At 38.0% G+C, this 13,045-nt stretch overlaps 2 protein-coding genes across 2 annotated transcripts; both read left to right on the forward strand.

The window, feature by feature from the left end:
• Positions 1–645: 645 nt before the first annotated feature.
• Positions 646–2,308, forward strand: LOC6039006 (hsp90 co-chaperone Cdc37). The gene is made up of 3 exons (XM_038264836.1): positions 646–819; positions 894–1,220; positions 1,283–2,308. Exons 1-3 carry the CDS (start codon positions 787–789, stop codon positions 2,069–2,071), a joined length of 1,149 nt encoding a protein of 382 aa, XP_038120764.1. The 5' UTR covers positions 646–786; the 3' UTR covers positions 2,072–2,308.
• A 3,930-nt stretch (positions 2,309–6,238) lies between these two features.
• LOC6039005 (ATP-binding cassette sub-family E member 1) lies at positions 6,239–8,926 on the forward strand. The gene is made up of 3 exons (XM_001848635.2): positions 6,239–6,377; positions 6,611–6,824; positions 6,890–8,926. Exons 2-3 carry the CDS (start codon positions 6,612–6,614, stop codon positions 8,504–8,506), a joined length of 1,830 nt encoding a protein of 609 aa, XP_001848687.1. The 5' UTR covers positions 6,239–6,377; position 6,611; the 3' UTR covers positions 8,507–8,926.
• Positions 8,927–13,045: the final 4,119 nt, after the last annotated feature.

A 13,045-nucleotide genomic window follows, 5' to 3' on the forward strand; every position in this document is an offset into this window, starting at 1 on the left:
TCTCGAGAACTACATCAGCAAACCTTCTGAAACTTAACCCAGAGATACTTGACAGTCATATGAAGCAAAATTCATCATTATCTCAAAATGCATATTCTTTGAAATACCGAAATTGTATCCAGATTTTTAAGCGAAGATGGCGTTCGAATGTTGAACGTCCGAAATGTCAAAATCGTGCAAGACCACCAACATTAGAAAAAAAATGCGGCTGTCATGCCATGGCACACTTTTTTCGTAACGTTGGTACCACTGCGTGATTTTGACATTTCGGGCGTTCATCATTCGAACGCCATTTTCGCTTAAAAAACTGGATAGATTGTTTTGGTTTTCTTATTGAAAATCGGATGTAACATCTTAAAAGGGCTGTATCTCGAAAACTACATCAGCGAATGTTTTCATTTTTTGCTCAGAGCTGGAGTTTTTTTTGAAAAGGACCAATAAACCAAATTTTCAGTTTTTGCTTTTTGGGTGTTTTTCAATACCCCTGACTCAAGGCGGTTCTAAAAACACCCAAAAAACAAAAACTGGAAATTTGGTTTATTGGACCTTTTCAAAAAAAACTCCAGAGAGGTGCGTGTAAGGAATCGATAGACATCAAAATCTCGGATTGCATATTTTTTTTATAATAACGGCATTTTGAGCATCGTGCCGCTCGCTTGACTCGCTTGCAGTGTAAACTTCTAGAAGGTCTTTGTCGTTCCAGCATTTTTTAACGGGTTGGACCAGCAGGAAGATCACGGAACTTCATAAAATTTGGTGGAATCTGTACCGCGAAACTGCCGGAAGATGGTCGATTACAGCAAGTGGAAAAACATTGAGGTAGGTTGGATAACGGGGAAAAAATGACTCACCCGGTAAATTTTGTTTTGATTGGAAAATTGTTTTCACCGCAGATTTCGGACGATGAGGACGAAACGCACCCCAACATCGACACTCCGTCGTTGTTCCGCTGGCGGCACCAGGCCCGTGTCGAGCGGATGGAGGAACAAGAGCGGGAGAAGAAGCAGCTGGAGGAAATTAAGCGGAATAACGCCAAGAAGGCGCAAGAGTTGAAGGAAAAGCTGACGAAGCAGGACGGGAATTTGGACGAGCTGAAAAAGAGCCTGGATGAGGTGGAAAAGGAACAGGCCCGGCTGCGCCGGGAGGAGGAAGAGCTGAAGAAGAAGGAGAAGATGCAGCCGTGGAACGTGGACACAATCAGCAAGGATGGCTTCAAGAAGGTAAAACGGAGGGAGTTGTTTTTGGCAAGGAATATTTTAAAAATCATTTTGTCTTATTTTAGACGGTCATCAACAAAAGTGCCATCAACAAGAAACCGGAACTGACCGAGGATCAAAAGGAGATGAACCTGAAGGAGTTTATCAAAAAGTACGAAAAGATCCTGAAGCAGTACGGAATGCTCAGAAAGTACGACGACTCGAAAAAGTTCCTGCGCGACAATCATTGCCTGGTGTGTGAGGACACGGCCAATTATTTGGTCATTTGGTGCATCGAGCTGGAGATGCAGGACAAGCACGAATTGATGGCCCACGTCGCCCACCAGTGCATCTGCATGCAGTACATTTTGGACATTTCCAAGCAGTTGGACGTCGATCCGCGTGCCTGCGTGGAGTCGTTCTTCCAGCGGATCCAAACGGCCGAGGCCGAGTACAAGAGCCAGTTCCACGCGGAAATCGAAGCGTTCAAGGAGCGCATCCGTAAGCGAGCTCAGGAAAAACTTCAGAAAGCCATCGAGGAGCAGGAGGAGGAAGAGCGCAAAGCCCGCCTCGGCCCCGGAGGTCTCGATCCGGTCGAGGTGTTTGAATCACTGCCAAAGGAACTGCAAACGTGCTTCGAAACGCGCGACATCGGAATGCTGCAGGAAGCGATGACAAAACTGCCCGAGGATGAGGCGCGGTATCACCTGAAGCGCTGCATAGATTCCGGTATGTGGGTTCCGGACGGCAACAAAGGCGTGCTGGATCTGCCACCAGAGGAACAAGATCAGGGTGCTGAGGTCAAGAAAGACGCGGTTGTGGTGGAAGAACCGGTGTACGAGGCAGTTAAGGAGAAGGAACCGGAAGCTAAATAAAAGTCATGCTTGAACATCCCTCTCCTGTAGTGTGTAGAGTCGCTGTCACTTGAATCTGGATGCACCGAACAAAGCGCTTAAATCCGATCTAAGTGGGTAGAATCTTCCGTCAACCACAAACAAAGAAAAATTACTGCTAAAATGTATTTTCAAAAGGCTTCGTCCCCATTTTCTAATTGTACTCTTTTATGTTATGATATATGCAGTAATAAATATGTGTACTCTAGTGAATTCAAACTTGCTAAAATCAGTATTTTCTCTAAAAGGCAAGAATCTCGGAAAAATTTGATTTTATTTAAAATCATGATGCATGATATTTTGAGAACAAGGAAAATCACTCAAGATTATTTAATACAGACATTTTTTTTCATATAATCTTCAAAAAGTTTATTCAAAGTTGTCGTTGTTGATTTTATTTGGGGAACTTTAACCCTATGAGTCCCGTAAAGTTTATTCAAAATTCGCTTAAAAATGCTCTTCCAAGTTTCCAACCCTGCCTACGTTTTATATCTTTCGAAGAAGAAAACTTATCGTTTGGTTCCGAGGTTTACAGAGTTTTAAAAGGTTGAAATTCTGAGATCCTCTTTGAGCTTTTCAAAAAAAAAATCTGAGTACTGTTTTTTTTTACTAGAACTTTGGATAATCGAGTCGTTATCGTGGTTGCACTCGATCGAAACATTTTTCGATATGTAAATAGTAAGATTACGAACTACAGTCGACAAATTACGATCATAAATCGATCAATTACAATCGAAATTTTAGTATCAAGAAATCTCGATCGTAGCTCAAACATTTCAAAGTATTATGATTTTTTAAATTCATTTTTTTTAGTTCAAGAGTTTCTAAATATTTTTGATGAATTTCAATATTATAAAAAGACAGTGTCTGCTTAGAAATGTTAAAGTTAATAAAAATGATTTTTTTTTTCATAAATTGAACGAAAATTCTGAAATTGTAAAAATTGAAAATAATTAACATCGCTACAAAACATTTTTTTCATATCTAGATTTTTTTAATCCATGATTTATTTTAATCCATAAAATTTTAAAATTCACAGGAATATTCATATTCAAAATATTTTTTAATCATTCATTCGTTTTTCAGTGCTGAAATGTTTCTTTTTTTTATATTCTTTAATTCTTGAACTTCTTTTTTATAAAAAAAAATAAATCCATCCAAAATTTGAAATTTGGCACTTTCTCCTAATCTTATATTTTATTAACTGATATAAACAGTCAAAAGTTCAACTTTTCAGCATCCATTTCAGTGCTGAAAAGTAGAACTTTTCAGCATTTGTTTTGAAATGTGTTTCTATTCGATTCTGTTATTTTTAAGTAGATAAAAGTAGGCTGTTTCGTCACGCGAGAATGACAGAAAAAGTAGGAAGTTTCAAGACGGAATTGCAAAAAAATCTTTTTTTGCAATTCCGTCGTGAAACTACTTACTTTTCCTGTCATTCTTGAACGACGAAATAGCCTACTTTCTGTACCAAAAATAACAGAATCGAATAGCAACACTTTTCAAAATAAATGCTGAAAAGTTCTACTTTTCAGCACTGAGATGGGTGCTGAAAAGTTGAACTTTTCAGCACTTGTTCCGAAAAGTAACACTTTTCAACATTTTTTTTGATTTAAACAATTTATTGACAAAATACATGAAAATTTGACTTAAAATTTCACCCAGTGTGTGTTTTTCAGAATTGCAAAAAATGTTGTATGGAACTCGTTGCAAAACATGATTTTTTCAACACTCTTCGTATTTATCCAACTCGGTAAACCTCGTTGGATAAATGTACGACTCGTGCTGAAACAATCCTCTTTTTGCAACTTGTTGCATAAACTACTATTTCGCAATTCCGTTTTGAAATTATTTACTTTTCCTGACATTCTCGAACGACGAAACAGCCTACTTTTCTCTACCAAAAATAACAGAATCGATTAGTAATACTTTTCCAAACAAATGCTGAAAAGTTCTACTTTTCAGCACTAAAATAAATGCTGAAATGTAGAACTTTTCTGCACTTGTTAGAAAAGTTGTACTTTTCAACATTTTTGATTTTGGTTTATGGATGGTCCCATGGATATTTGTCCTATAATTCTGTTCAAATGGTGTTTTTCGGAATTGCAAAAAATGTTGTATGTATTGTGAAAGCAGACAAAAATCAAAATACGAACGCGACCTGTCAAAGCTGTTGCGCCACAGGCTGATGTACACGCTAACGACAAACCACTACATTTTTGTTCGGCGCAACAGATTTTTTCGCGCAACAGAAGTGTTGCGCACTTCGGTTTGGTGGTGCGCGGATAATAACTCGTTGCTAAACTTGATTTTTCATTACTTGTCGTATTTATCCAACTGCTGAAAAAAATCTTCTTTTTGCAACTTGTTGCATAAACTACTATTTTTTTGGTTTTTTAATTTTTAAAATATTCGAATAAATCAATTGCCAAATTAAAAAAATATATATATTAAAAATGCAAATCCGGAGTTTTGAAAAAAGTTCAATGATTTTTTTTTTCTCAACTTTTAGTTTACGACTGTTGAGAGAATTTAAAAAATCATTTTTTCTCATTCCACGCTGTTTTTTTGTTACCGAAATTTCTGAAAACAGAAATAAATTGAGTTAACTTAAAATTGATTCCGAAAACACAATAACTAATAATTACACAAGTTTGTCTATCAAATTGTGTCTTGAAATTCTAAATTAAATTTTCAAAAAGTCCTACCTGCATAGAAAACCCATGACGGATGGGTTGTTTTAAAAATGTAATCTAGAATTGAGCAAATTTGTTTTTGTAAATTTGTATACGAAAAAACGAAACTATTGGCACTACGCCCCCCGGGGCATGGCCTTTCTCTAACGTGGGATTTCTGCTCCAGCGCCTCTGACGAGACAGGAGAAACCGGGACCGACGTTTTACTTCACCATCCGATAGAAGCTCAGTGGATAAGGCGGGAATCGAACCCGCGTCTCATAGCATCATCGGGATCGGCAGCCGAAGCCGCTACCCCTGCGCCACGAGACCCACTGTAAATTTGTATGCTTGATTTAAAATTGATTTTAAAATCAATTAAAAAAATAACTTCGTGGCACTTCTTGACAGAAAAGGTCCTACTTGATTGAGGTTTTGCAGCGCGACTGTGTTTCAAATGTAGGTGGCGCCAAAATGAGGTTACTTGCCAAAAATAGTATTCCTTTCTGGTGGAGTGAAGAACAAAATCGCTTATTTCTCATGATTCCCTGCATCAATCTTAATGAAACTGGTTACAAAAGACGAGAAAATTTTTTTGCTTAAAAATAATGAATATCAATTTTTGGGCGCGTAAAAAAATGTGACCTTTTTCTTTAAAAAACATGTTTTGGAACACGAAAAAATGGGTTTCCCCGTATATATCAATGAAATAAACAGTTATATAGTTGATAACAGATGTGTTAACGTATATTCAACAATTTTTATTGTTTTTTGACAGACTTTCATGTCAAATAGTCCAATTTACTATCTTTTTTTATAAATTTACAGTTTTCTCATAGAAAAATCAAACAAATATTGGAACATTGTACACCAAATTGTTGGAAATAATTTTTCTCATCCGAATCCGGCATAAGTTCTGTAAAAATGTTGATTATGAAGGAAAAAACACATTTTTACAAAAAAATCATAGGTTTACGCTATTTGTTCATAGGTGGCGACATGTGTCTATTAGCTTTGCTGCAAATTCTCTATAGCTCCACGCAGAAAAATAAGGAATATTTGAATCAACAAAACATTTTGTTGATTTGAAAATCAAGATTTTTGTCAAAGCAACTTTTTCAAAACAACAAAAGATTTTTGTGGAATTGAGAAAATCAAGGTTTGTTTCAACGCAAAATCGGCGTTGATTATATTGAACAAAATTTTTGTTGAAACAAACCTCGTACAGGCTGATTCTAATGGGTTCCAACGGGACCATAGTTGATTATTCGAAAAAATGTTGTCTTGTCAATTTATTTTGTTGTATTAAAATGAAAAAAAATCAGAAATTGTTTTTAATCGTGTTTTTTACCTTTGCACATTAAAATCTACATAGGGCATTAGGATCCTATTTTTGTTTTGTTAATGTTTTCCCGGCACCTCCAACTCACAAAAAGATTCCAACCTTTTAAAATTTCCCCATCCTCGGCATTGCACTTTTCTGATGACAGCGCCGAGCTGTCATCGGTCGTTGCGGTTGTGTGTTTTGCAGTGCTGGTCCTTTCGCTGCGAAAACTCGCTTGACACGCAGCACCAACTTTCCATTTCTGTGCGAATTCCGTGAAATTCCACAGGTAAGTCGCTCAATTTGATTGTAATTCCGTGAGGTACCTCTAGGTAGAGGTTTAATCTGGTCGAAAAGGGTGGAGGTTCGCTTGTAGAGGTCATTTTGTTACCGTAAACAACGGAACCAATCTCGGCCCACTTTGATTGAGGTTAGGAAATCTATTTCACTCTCGAGCAAGAGATCGTCCAGCTGGCCAACAACAACAACGACTGCAGTACTGATTACGGACTTTATTCCCAGAATGTCGCGCAACCGAGCCGCGGAGGAGACGGACAAGCAGACGCGTATCGCCATCGTCAGCTCGGACAAGTGCAAGCCGAAGCGATGCCGGCAGGAGTGCAAAAAGTCCTGCCCGGTCGTCCGGATGGGCAAGCTCTGCATCGAGGTCGCGATGGACTCGAAGATTGCGTCCCTCTCGGAGGAGCTGTGCATCGGGTGCGGTATCTGCGTGAAGGTGAGTTGGAGGATGGTGTTCTTGTGTGGGTGGGAGTGTTAAAATTGCCACTATTTGCCTTTCAGAAATGTCCGTTTGAGGCCATCACCATCATCAACGTTCCGAGCAATCTGGACAAGCATACGACGCATCGTTACTCGAAGAACTCGTTCAAGCTGCATCGGCTGCCGATTCCCCGTCCCGGTGAGGTGCTCGGGTTGGTCGGCCAGAACGGTATCGGCAAGTCGACGGCGCTCAAGATTTTGGCCGGAAAGTTGAAGCCCAACCTGGGCCGTTTCTCGGACCCTCCGGACTGGTCGGAGATTTTGGCGCACTTCCGTGGAAACGAGTTGCAGAATTACTTTACTAAGATTCTGGAGGATAGTTTACGGGCGCTGATTAAGCCTCAGTACGTGGACCAGATTCCGAAGGCGGTCAAGGGAACGGTTGCGGCTCTGCTGGAGAAGAAGAACGAACGTAACAACGAGAAGGAGATTTGCGATCTGCTCGACTTGAGCCACATCAAGGATCGTGAAATCCAAGCGTTGTCCGGTGGAGAGCTGCAGCGTTTTGCGTGCGCCATGGTCTGCATCCAGGATGGCGATATTTTCATGTTCGACGAACCGTCCTCGTATCTGGACGTGAAGCAACGTCTGAACTGTGCTATGACCATTCGTTCGCTGATCCACCCGGACAAGTTCATCATCGTGGTCGAGCACGATTTGTCCGTGCTGGACTATCTGTCCGATTTCATCTGCTGTTTGTACGGCGTTCCCGGCTGCTACGGAGTCGTCACTATGCCCTTCTCGGTCCGTGAAGGAATCAACATTTTTCTGGACGGTTACGTTCACACCGAAAACATGCGTTTCCGTACGGAATCGCTGACCTTCAAGGTGTCCGAATCGGCTTCCGAGGAAGAAATCAAGCGAACCTGCCACTACGTCTACCCTTCGATGAAGAAGAAGCTCGGCGGCTTTACCCTGACCGTTCAGGACGGACAATTCAGCGATTCGGAAATCATTGTGCTGCTCGGCGAGAACGGAACCGGCAAGACCACCTTCATTCGTATGTTGGCTGGTAACCTGGAACCGGACGAGGAGTCCGAGAAGCTCCCCGTGCTAAACATCTCCTACAAGCCCCAGAAGATCTCCCCGAAGAGCCAATCCACGGTGCGTTATTTGCTGCATGAGAAGATCCGCGACGCGTACGTCCACCCTCAGTTTATCGCCGACGTTATGAAACCGATGAAAATCGAAGAAATCATGGACCAAGAGGTGCAAAACTTGTCCGGAGGTGAATTGCAACGTGTCGCTCTCGTCCTCTGCCTCGGAAAACCGGCCGACGTCTACCTGGTTGACGAACCCTCCGCCTATCTGGACTCCGAGCAGCGTCTCGTCGCCGCAAAGGTCATCAAGCGTTACATCCTGCACGCCAAGAAGACCGGCTTCGTCGTCGAGCACGACTTCATCATGGCAACATACCTGGCCGATCGCGTCATCGTGTTCGAGGGCAAACCATCCGTAGACACGACCGCGCACACGCCCCAATCGCTGCTGAACGGAATGAACCGCTTCCTGGAACTGCTGGAGATTACATTCCGACGAGACCCGAATAACTTTAGGCCCCGCATCAACAAGCTCAACTCGGTCAAGGACTCGGAGCAGAAGCGCTGCGGACAGTACTTCTTCTACGAGGAGACCTAAAGCGCGAAATAGTCTGATTCAAACACCCCCGCAACATGTATTCTTGGTTTCCACAATCAGTTTATGTTTTTTTTTGTTTTGCTCTGGCGCTATTGCAGGAATGAAAGAAAAGTTACAACGCAGAAGAAAATTGTTATAAATATTGTAACGAATACAGGCTTAGAAGCGACGACCAACTTCAACCTGACATATTAGAGAAAGTTATTTTTAGCGATTTTTTTTAATTGAATAACCCAGCTACGATAAGCACTATTACGACAACCACAGCAACGAGGGATGAAACACTATTCAAAGCACTTATTTTGAAAGGAAACAGTAGGAAACTCGAGTTTTTTGCGCGATCCTCCTGACAGGTTTAAATTGTTTTTTGGAATTTTACCCCGCTACTTATAGTTTGTTCAATAAATCTGGAAAAACGGAGAACTTATGTTTTATTTCTTGAATAGAAATACCAGAGGACTTATTGGGCTGTCACAATAACCAGAAGAAATCGGTTTGAAAAAAAAAAAACAAATCATCTCTCAGATAATATTTGAAAATATGAATGAAAAAATCAATAATTTAAAACAAAACTTTTCTGTTTGATCACTTTGAGCGAGAAATGGCGGCTTTACCCTACCTGAGCTGTCAGCAAAAGAAGCTTTCATAATCGTTCAAAGCTCAGCTACAAGAAAGTGAAGGCAACGCCATCTACGTTTGAGAAAAGTTTAAACCGACACATTAACGAAGGGAGTGCTCGGTTGCCTACTTGCAGGCGTTTTTTTTGCTATATTCTGGATAACCATGCGTCTTCTTCAAAACGTTCAGTATTTTAAGACGACCATGGGGACGCTTCATAGTTGACTGAAGAATGTCCATTTCTGAAAATAATGATAGTTTTTTGAGTCTCATCCAAACAGTTAAAAAGTTAATTTTTAAAATTTATGAACCATGACAAACAATTCAAAAGAGTAAAAAAAATCAATATTACGCCCTGTGGAAATGTTTGAGTTGATTCCAAAATTTAAAATATTTTTTAGAAGAGATCAGAAAATTTCCCAAATATTTTATTTTGTAACATTGAACAGGAGCGCTGACTTTGAAGGGGCACAGGACCTTTTAATTTCCTTCCTTCCTTCCTTCAAAATGCATTTTCCTGCGATTATAATCACATTTAACAATTAGCAAAGCAACTTCTTTAAAATCATTTTAAATTTTCATGGAATACTAATGTACCAACGGAAAAAATTCCGTCGATATTATGAAAACTAATGATTGGAATCAAATTGGCGCGTGTAAAATGCATTTTAAAATACTTTTTTCATTCAAATGTTGAAACCTAGGCTTGTAATATAAATTTTTATATTTTTTTGCCCCGCCCCCCCCCCCTCCCTTGAGTTTGGTTAGAGCCGAGGGACATATACTTAAAAAATATTTACATTTGCAAAAATTATATATTAAGCTATTTGTTTTTACTTCACAAAAATCACTCTCATTGCGAATCAAGACTCGTAAAAAATAACAATTTTAAATTTTTTAAAAGCTCAACAAATGATCTTTAGATTCAGAAAAAAAGAGTTCATTGAAAAGAAACACATTTATTACTTTCGTTTATACTTTATTGGCACTTATGGCATAGTTAAAAAAAGCTCCCTGGTCTCGGAAATTTCAGGGAAAGTTACAGATTTTCGAATATTTACGTTCCATTTTTGTATGGACAGCTGTCAAAATTGTATGGAGCCTTGTATGCCAAACAATGACACAAACACAAAATAGCTTCCTTGGTCATAGGAAAAGACTCCACAAAGTTTGAACAAATCAAAAAATATAAATATTGAAAATCTATTGAAAAATATGCTTTTGTATTGTTCATTGGTTGGCCCGAAGTCTGAAAAGTGTGATCCATTAAGAGTTGTTTGAATGCTAAAAATTTTGAGATAGATGTACTAATGGTGTTACTTCCAAAACATTAAAAACCGAATAAAAAAAACCTTTTTTTTTGGGAAAAACCTGCCGTCCTGATTTACCCAGAACGAAGAAAAATAAATAAAGAAAAAATTTAAAGCCAAAATGAAATATTGAAACTGGAAGATTAATTTGATAGGTAAATATGGAAAATATACTTTTTCTCATCGTTTTTTTCTATTATTATCATCAGCACTTTGAATTACATCTTGCATTAAGTTGTTTTGATTATAACAAAGTAATAAATAGCTCAATTAAAAGTAAGCAAGCAATACTCCGTTGATTTCTAGGAAAATTGTGTTTTAATGACGGAAAATTGCAAAAGTGATGAGAATTGGTTGGTGTGCCGAAAATGTTATGTTTCGCCTATATCGAATTGGTTTGAATTGTTCCGGCAGCCTTAATACATTTTTGTTAATATTGCTGTAATTTTTAATCAGGGCTGTGGAGTCGGAGTCGGAGCCGGAGTCGGTGGAGTCGGGTCTTTTTGAGGATCTGGAGTCGGAGTCGGAGTCGGAGTCGTCAAAACTCGAACAGCTGGAGTCGGAGTCGGAGCCGGAGTCGGCTAAATTTTATGAGCTGGAGTCGGAGTCGGAGTCGGAGCCGAAGATTTCTGATAACCCGGAGTCGGAGTCGGAGCCGGAGTCATCTTAAATTCAACAAAAAATATGTTTTGTATTGTTCAGTATTTCCTATATAACAGCTTAATTTACAAAACAACTTATATTTTTAATTGATTTATCAGATGCCATTATGTATTTGAAGCTTTTTATTGTGATTGAAAAGCTCTAATTGTGTTATTATACTATAATCACTAAATGATAACCTCTTACCTAAGTATGTAGTATCATAATTAAAAAAATAATAAAAAAATATTGGTTATGTAGTCAGACTATATTTATGTTCCCTTTTAATTCAAATTTGGCCAAATTTCATCCAGTTATTTCTGAAAAAAGTACACACAAAGTCATCTTTTGCCCCGATAGCGAATGTCTTAGAGGTTTTAAGCTAAATCATTTTTTAGGAAAAAATTACGAGGTACATAAAAAGATTATAAATAGTAATCACTGTTTTTGCAGATCAAATAGTCAACGATAATAACGATCTCTTACTTGGAACTCAACATGCGTATTTTGTTTATAACTGAGTACAAGAAAATCAAAGTGTTAACAAAAAATGTCAAAAGAAGTTGCAGCAAATTTGAAATAATCACTGATTGTTGATGTTGATGTTGATTTTAGGTAAATTATTTTGATATCGTTGCAAATTATCGTTGAACAAATCTCAAGAATTCATTACAAAAATGAACTAATAAAAAAATGTATGTATAAATATAGGATTTTAATTTATTTTTCAAATATTATAAATAAAAACACAGAATCAAAATATTATCAACTGGTACGAATTTTCTCATACTGTATGTCTTACGCCAATATGACGGAAGGTGATAATCATTGCAAATCAATGTACCTTAAAAAATTAAATATTTGTGACCTAGAAAATATTTTACTTGTGGATATTTGTTTTTTATTATATTTTAAGTTTTTTCATATATTTTGATGGAGGCGCAAGATCATCCATAAAGCTTCGTTTTAGGTGAAGATTCACGAAGTATCGTGCACAACCTTTTTAAAGAATATAAAATTTTAAAATTAAAATAAATTAAAAATCTCCAGGTTAAAATATTTTCCATGTCACAGATATTTGAAAAGGACATCTTAAGCGTCCTTTCCACGAAGAATTTGTTTAGATACATTGATTTGCAATAATAATCTCCTTCAGCCATGGCGTGATGTCCATGTACGTCTTAACAAAAAAACAAAAAAAAAAGTTTCGTTTAAAATTGTCATTTAAAAAACAAGGTGCCTGTGAATATGCTTCTTACAAATGTCAGCCTGAAAGTGAGCAAATTGAATTTTAATGTTTAATAGATCATTAAACCCAGATTTCTTTTAGTTATTCATTCAAAAATAACAATTTAATATTTTAATTTATTGGCTTTGAAAAAAATATTTTCAAATTTGAGGTTAAGCAAGTAAATCCAAATTTACTTACAAAACTGTTCTGCTCAAAATGCCTCTAAAACTGAAGATATTTTTGGATTTCTGTTTCCATAACGTATAAAACTTGTAACCTAGATTTTTTTTTCCGTTTATTCACTTTATTTTACTTTTACTTAACTTATTTTTCTTGAGAAAAACATGACGCTTAGAGAGTATTTAAATAATCCTATTTATCAATGTTTTAAAAATAATTAACTAATAATAGTTAACTAACTTTTGAAACATTTAGAAACATGTGGAGTCGGAGTCGGAGCCAACCATTTGTTGAAAGCTAGAGTCGGAGTCGGAGTCGGCTAGAGTTGGTAGGCCGGAGTCGGAGTCGGAGTCGGAGCCAACCATTTGTTCAAAGCCGGAGCCGGAGTCGGAGTCGGAGTCAGCTAATCTGAGAAAGCCGGAGTCGGAGTCGGAGTCGTTTGAAATATGACCCGACTCCGCAGCCCTGTTTTAATTATTCGACTTCTTACACTTGTACTTTGTTGAGAACGAATGAAGACGAAATACAAAATTTTATCTTCACTAAAAGTGGGGTCTT

Source organism: Culex quinquefasciatus, chromosome 3, assembly GCF_015732765.1.
Source record: "Culex quinquefasciatus strain JHB chromosome 3, VPISU_Cqui_1.0_pri_paternal, whole genome shotgun sequence".
In the NCBI taxonomy this organism is placed as follows: Eukaryota; Metazoa; Arthropoda; class Insecta; order Diptera; family Culicidae; genus Culex; species Culex quinquefasciatus.

Excerpts from the sequence above, each read along its gene's own strand:
- LOC6039006 (XM_038264836.1), top strand. The coding sequence starts at position 787 with ATGGTCGATTACAGCAAGTGGAAAAACATTGAG. Across the intron at positions 820-893 it reads GCAAGTGGAAAAACATTGAG|ATTTCGGACGATGAGGACGA; the intron begins GTAGGTTGGATA and ends TTTTCACCGCAG. Across the intron at positions 1,221-1,282 it reads GCAAGGATGGCTTCAAGAAG|ACGGTCATCAACAAAAGTGC; the intron begins GTAAAACGGAGG and ends GTCTTATTTTAG.
- LOC6039005 (XM_001848635.2), top strand. The coding sequence starts at position 6,612 with ATGTCGCGCAACCGAGCCGCGGAGGAGACGGACAAGCAGACGCGTATC. Across the intron at positions 6,825-6,889 it reads GGTGCGGTATCTGCGTGAAG|AAATGTCCGTTTGAGGCCAT; the intron begins GTGAGTTGGAGG and ends TTTGCCTTTCAG.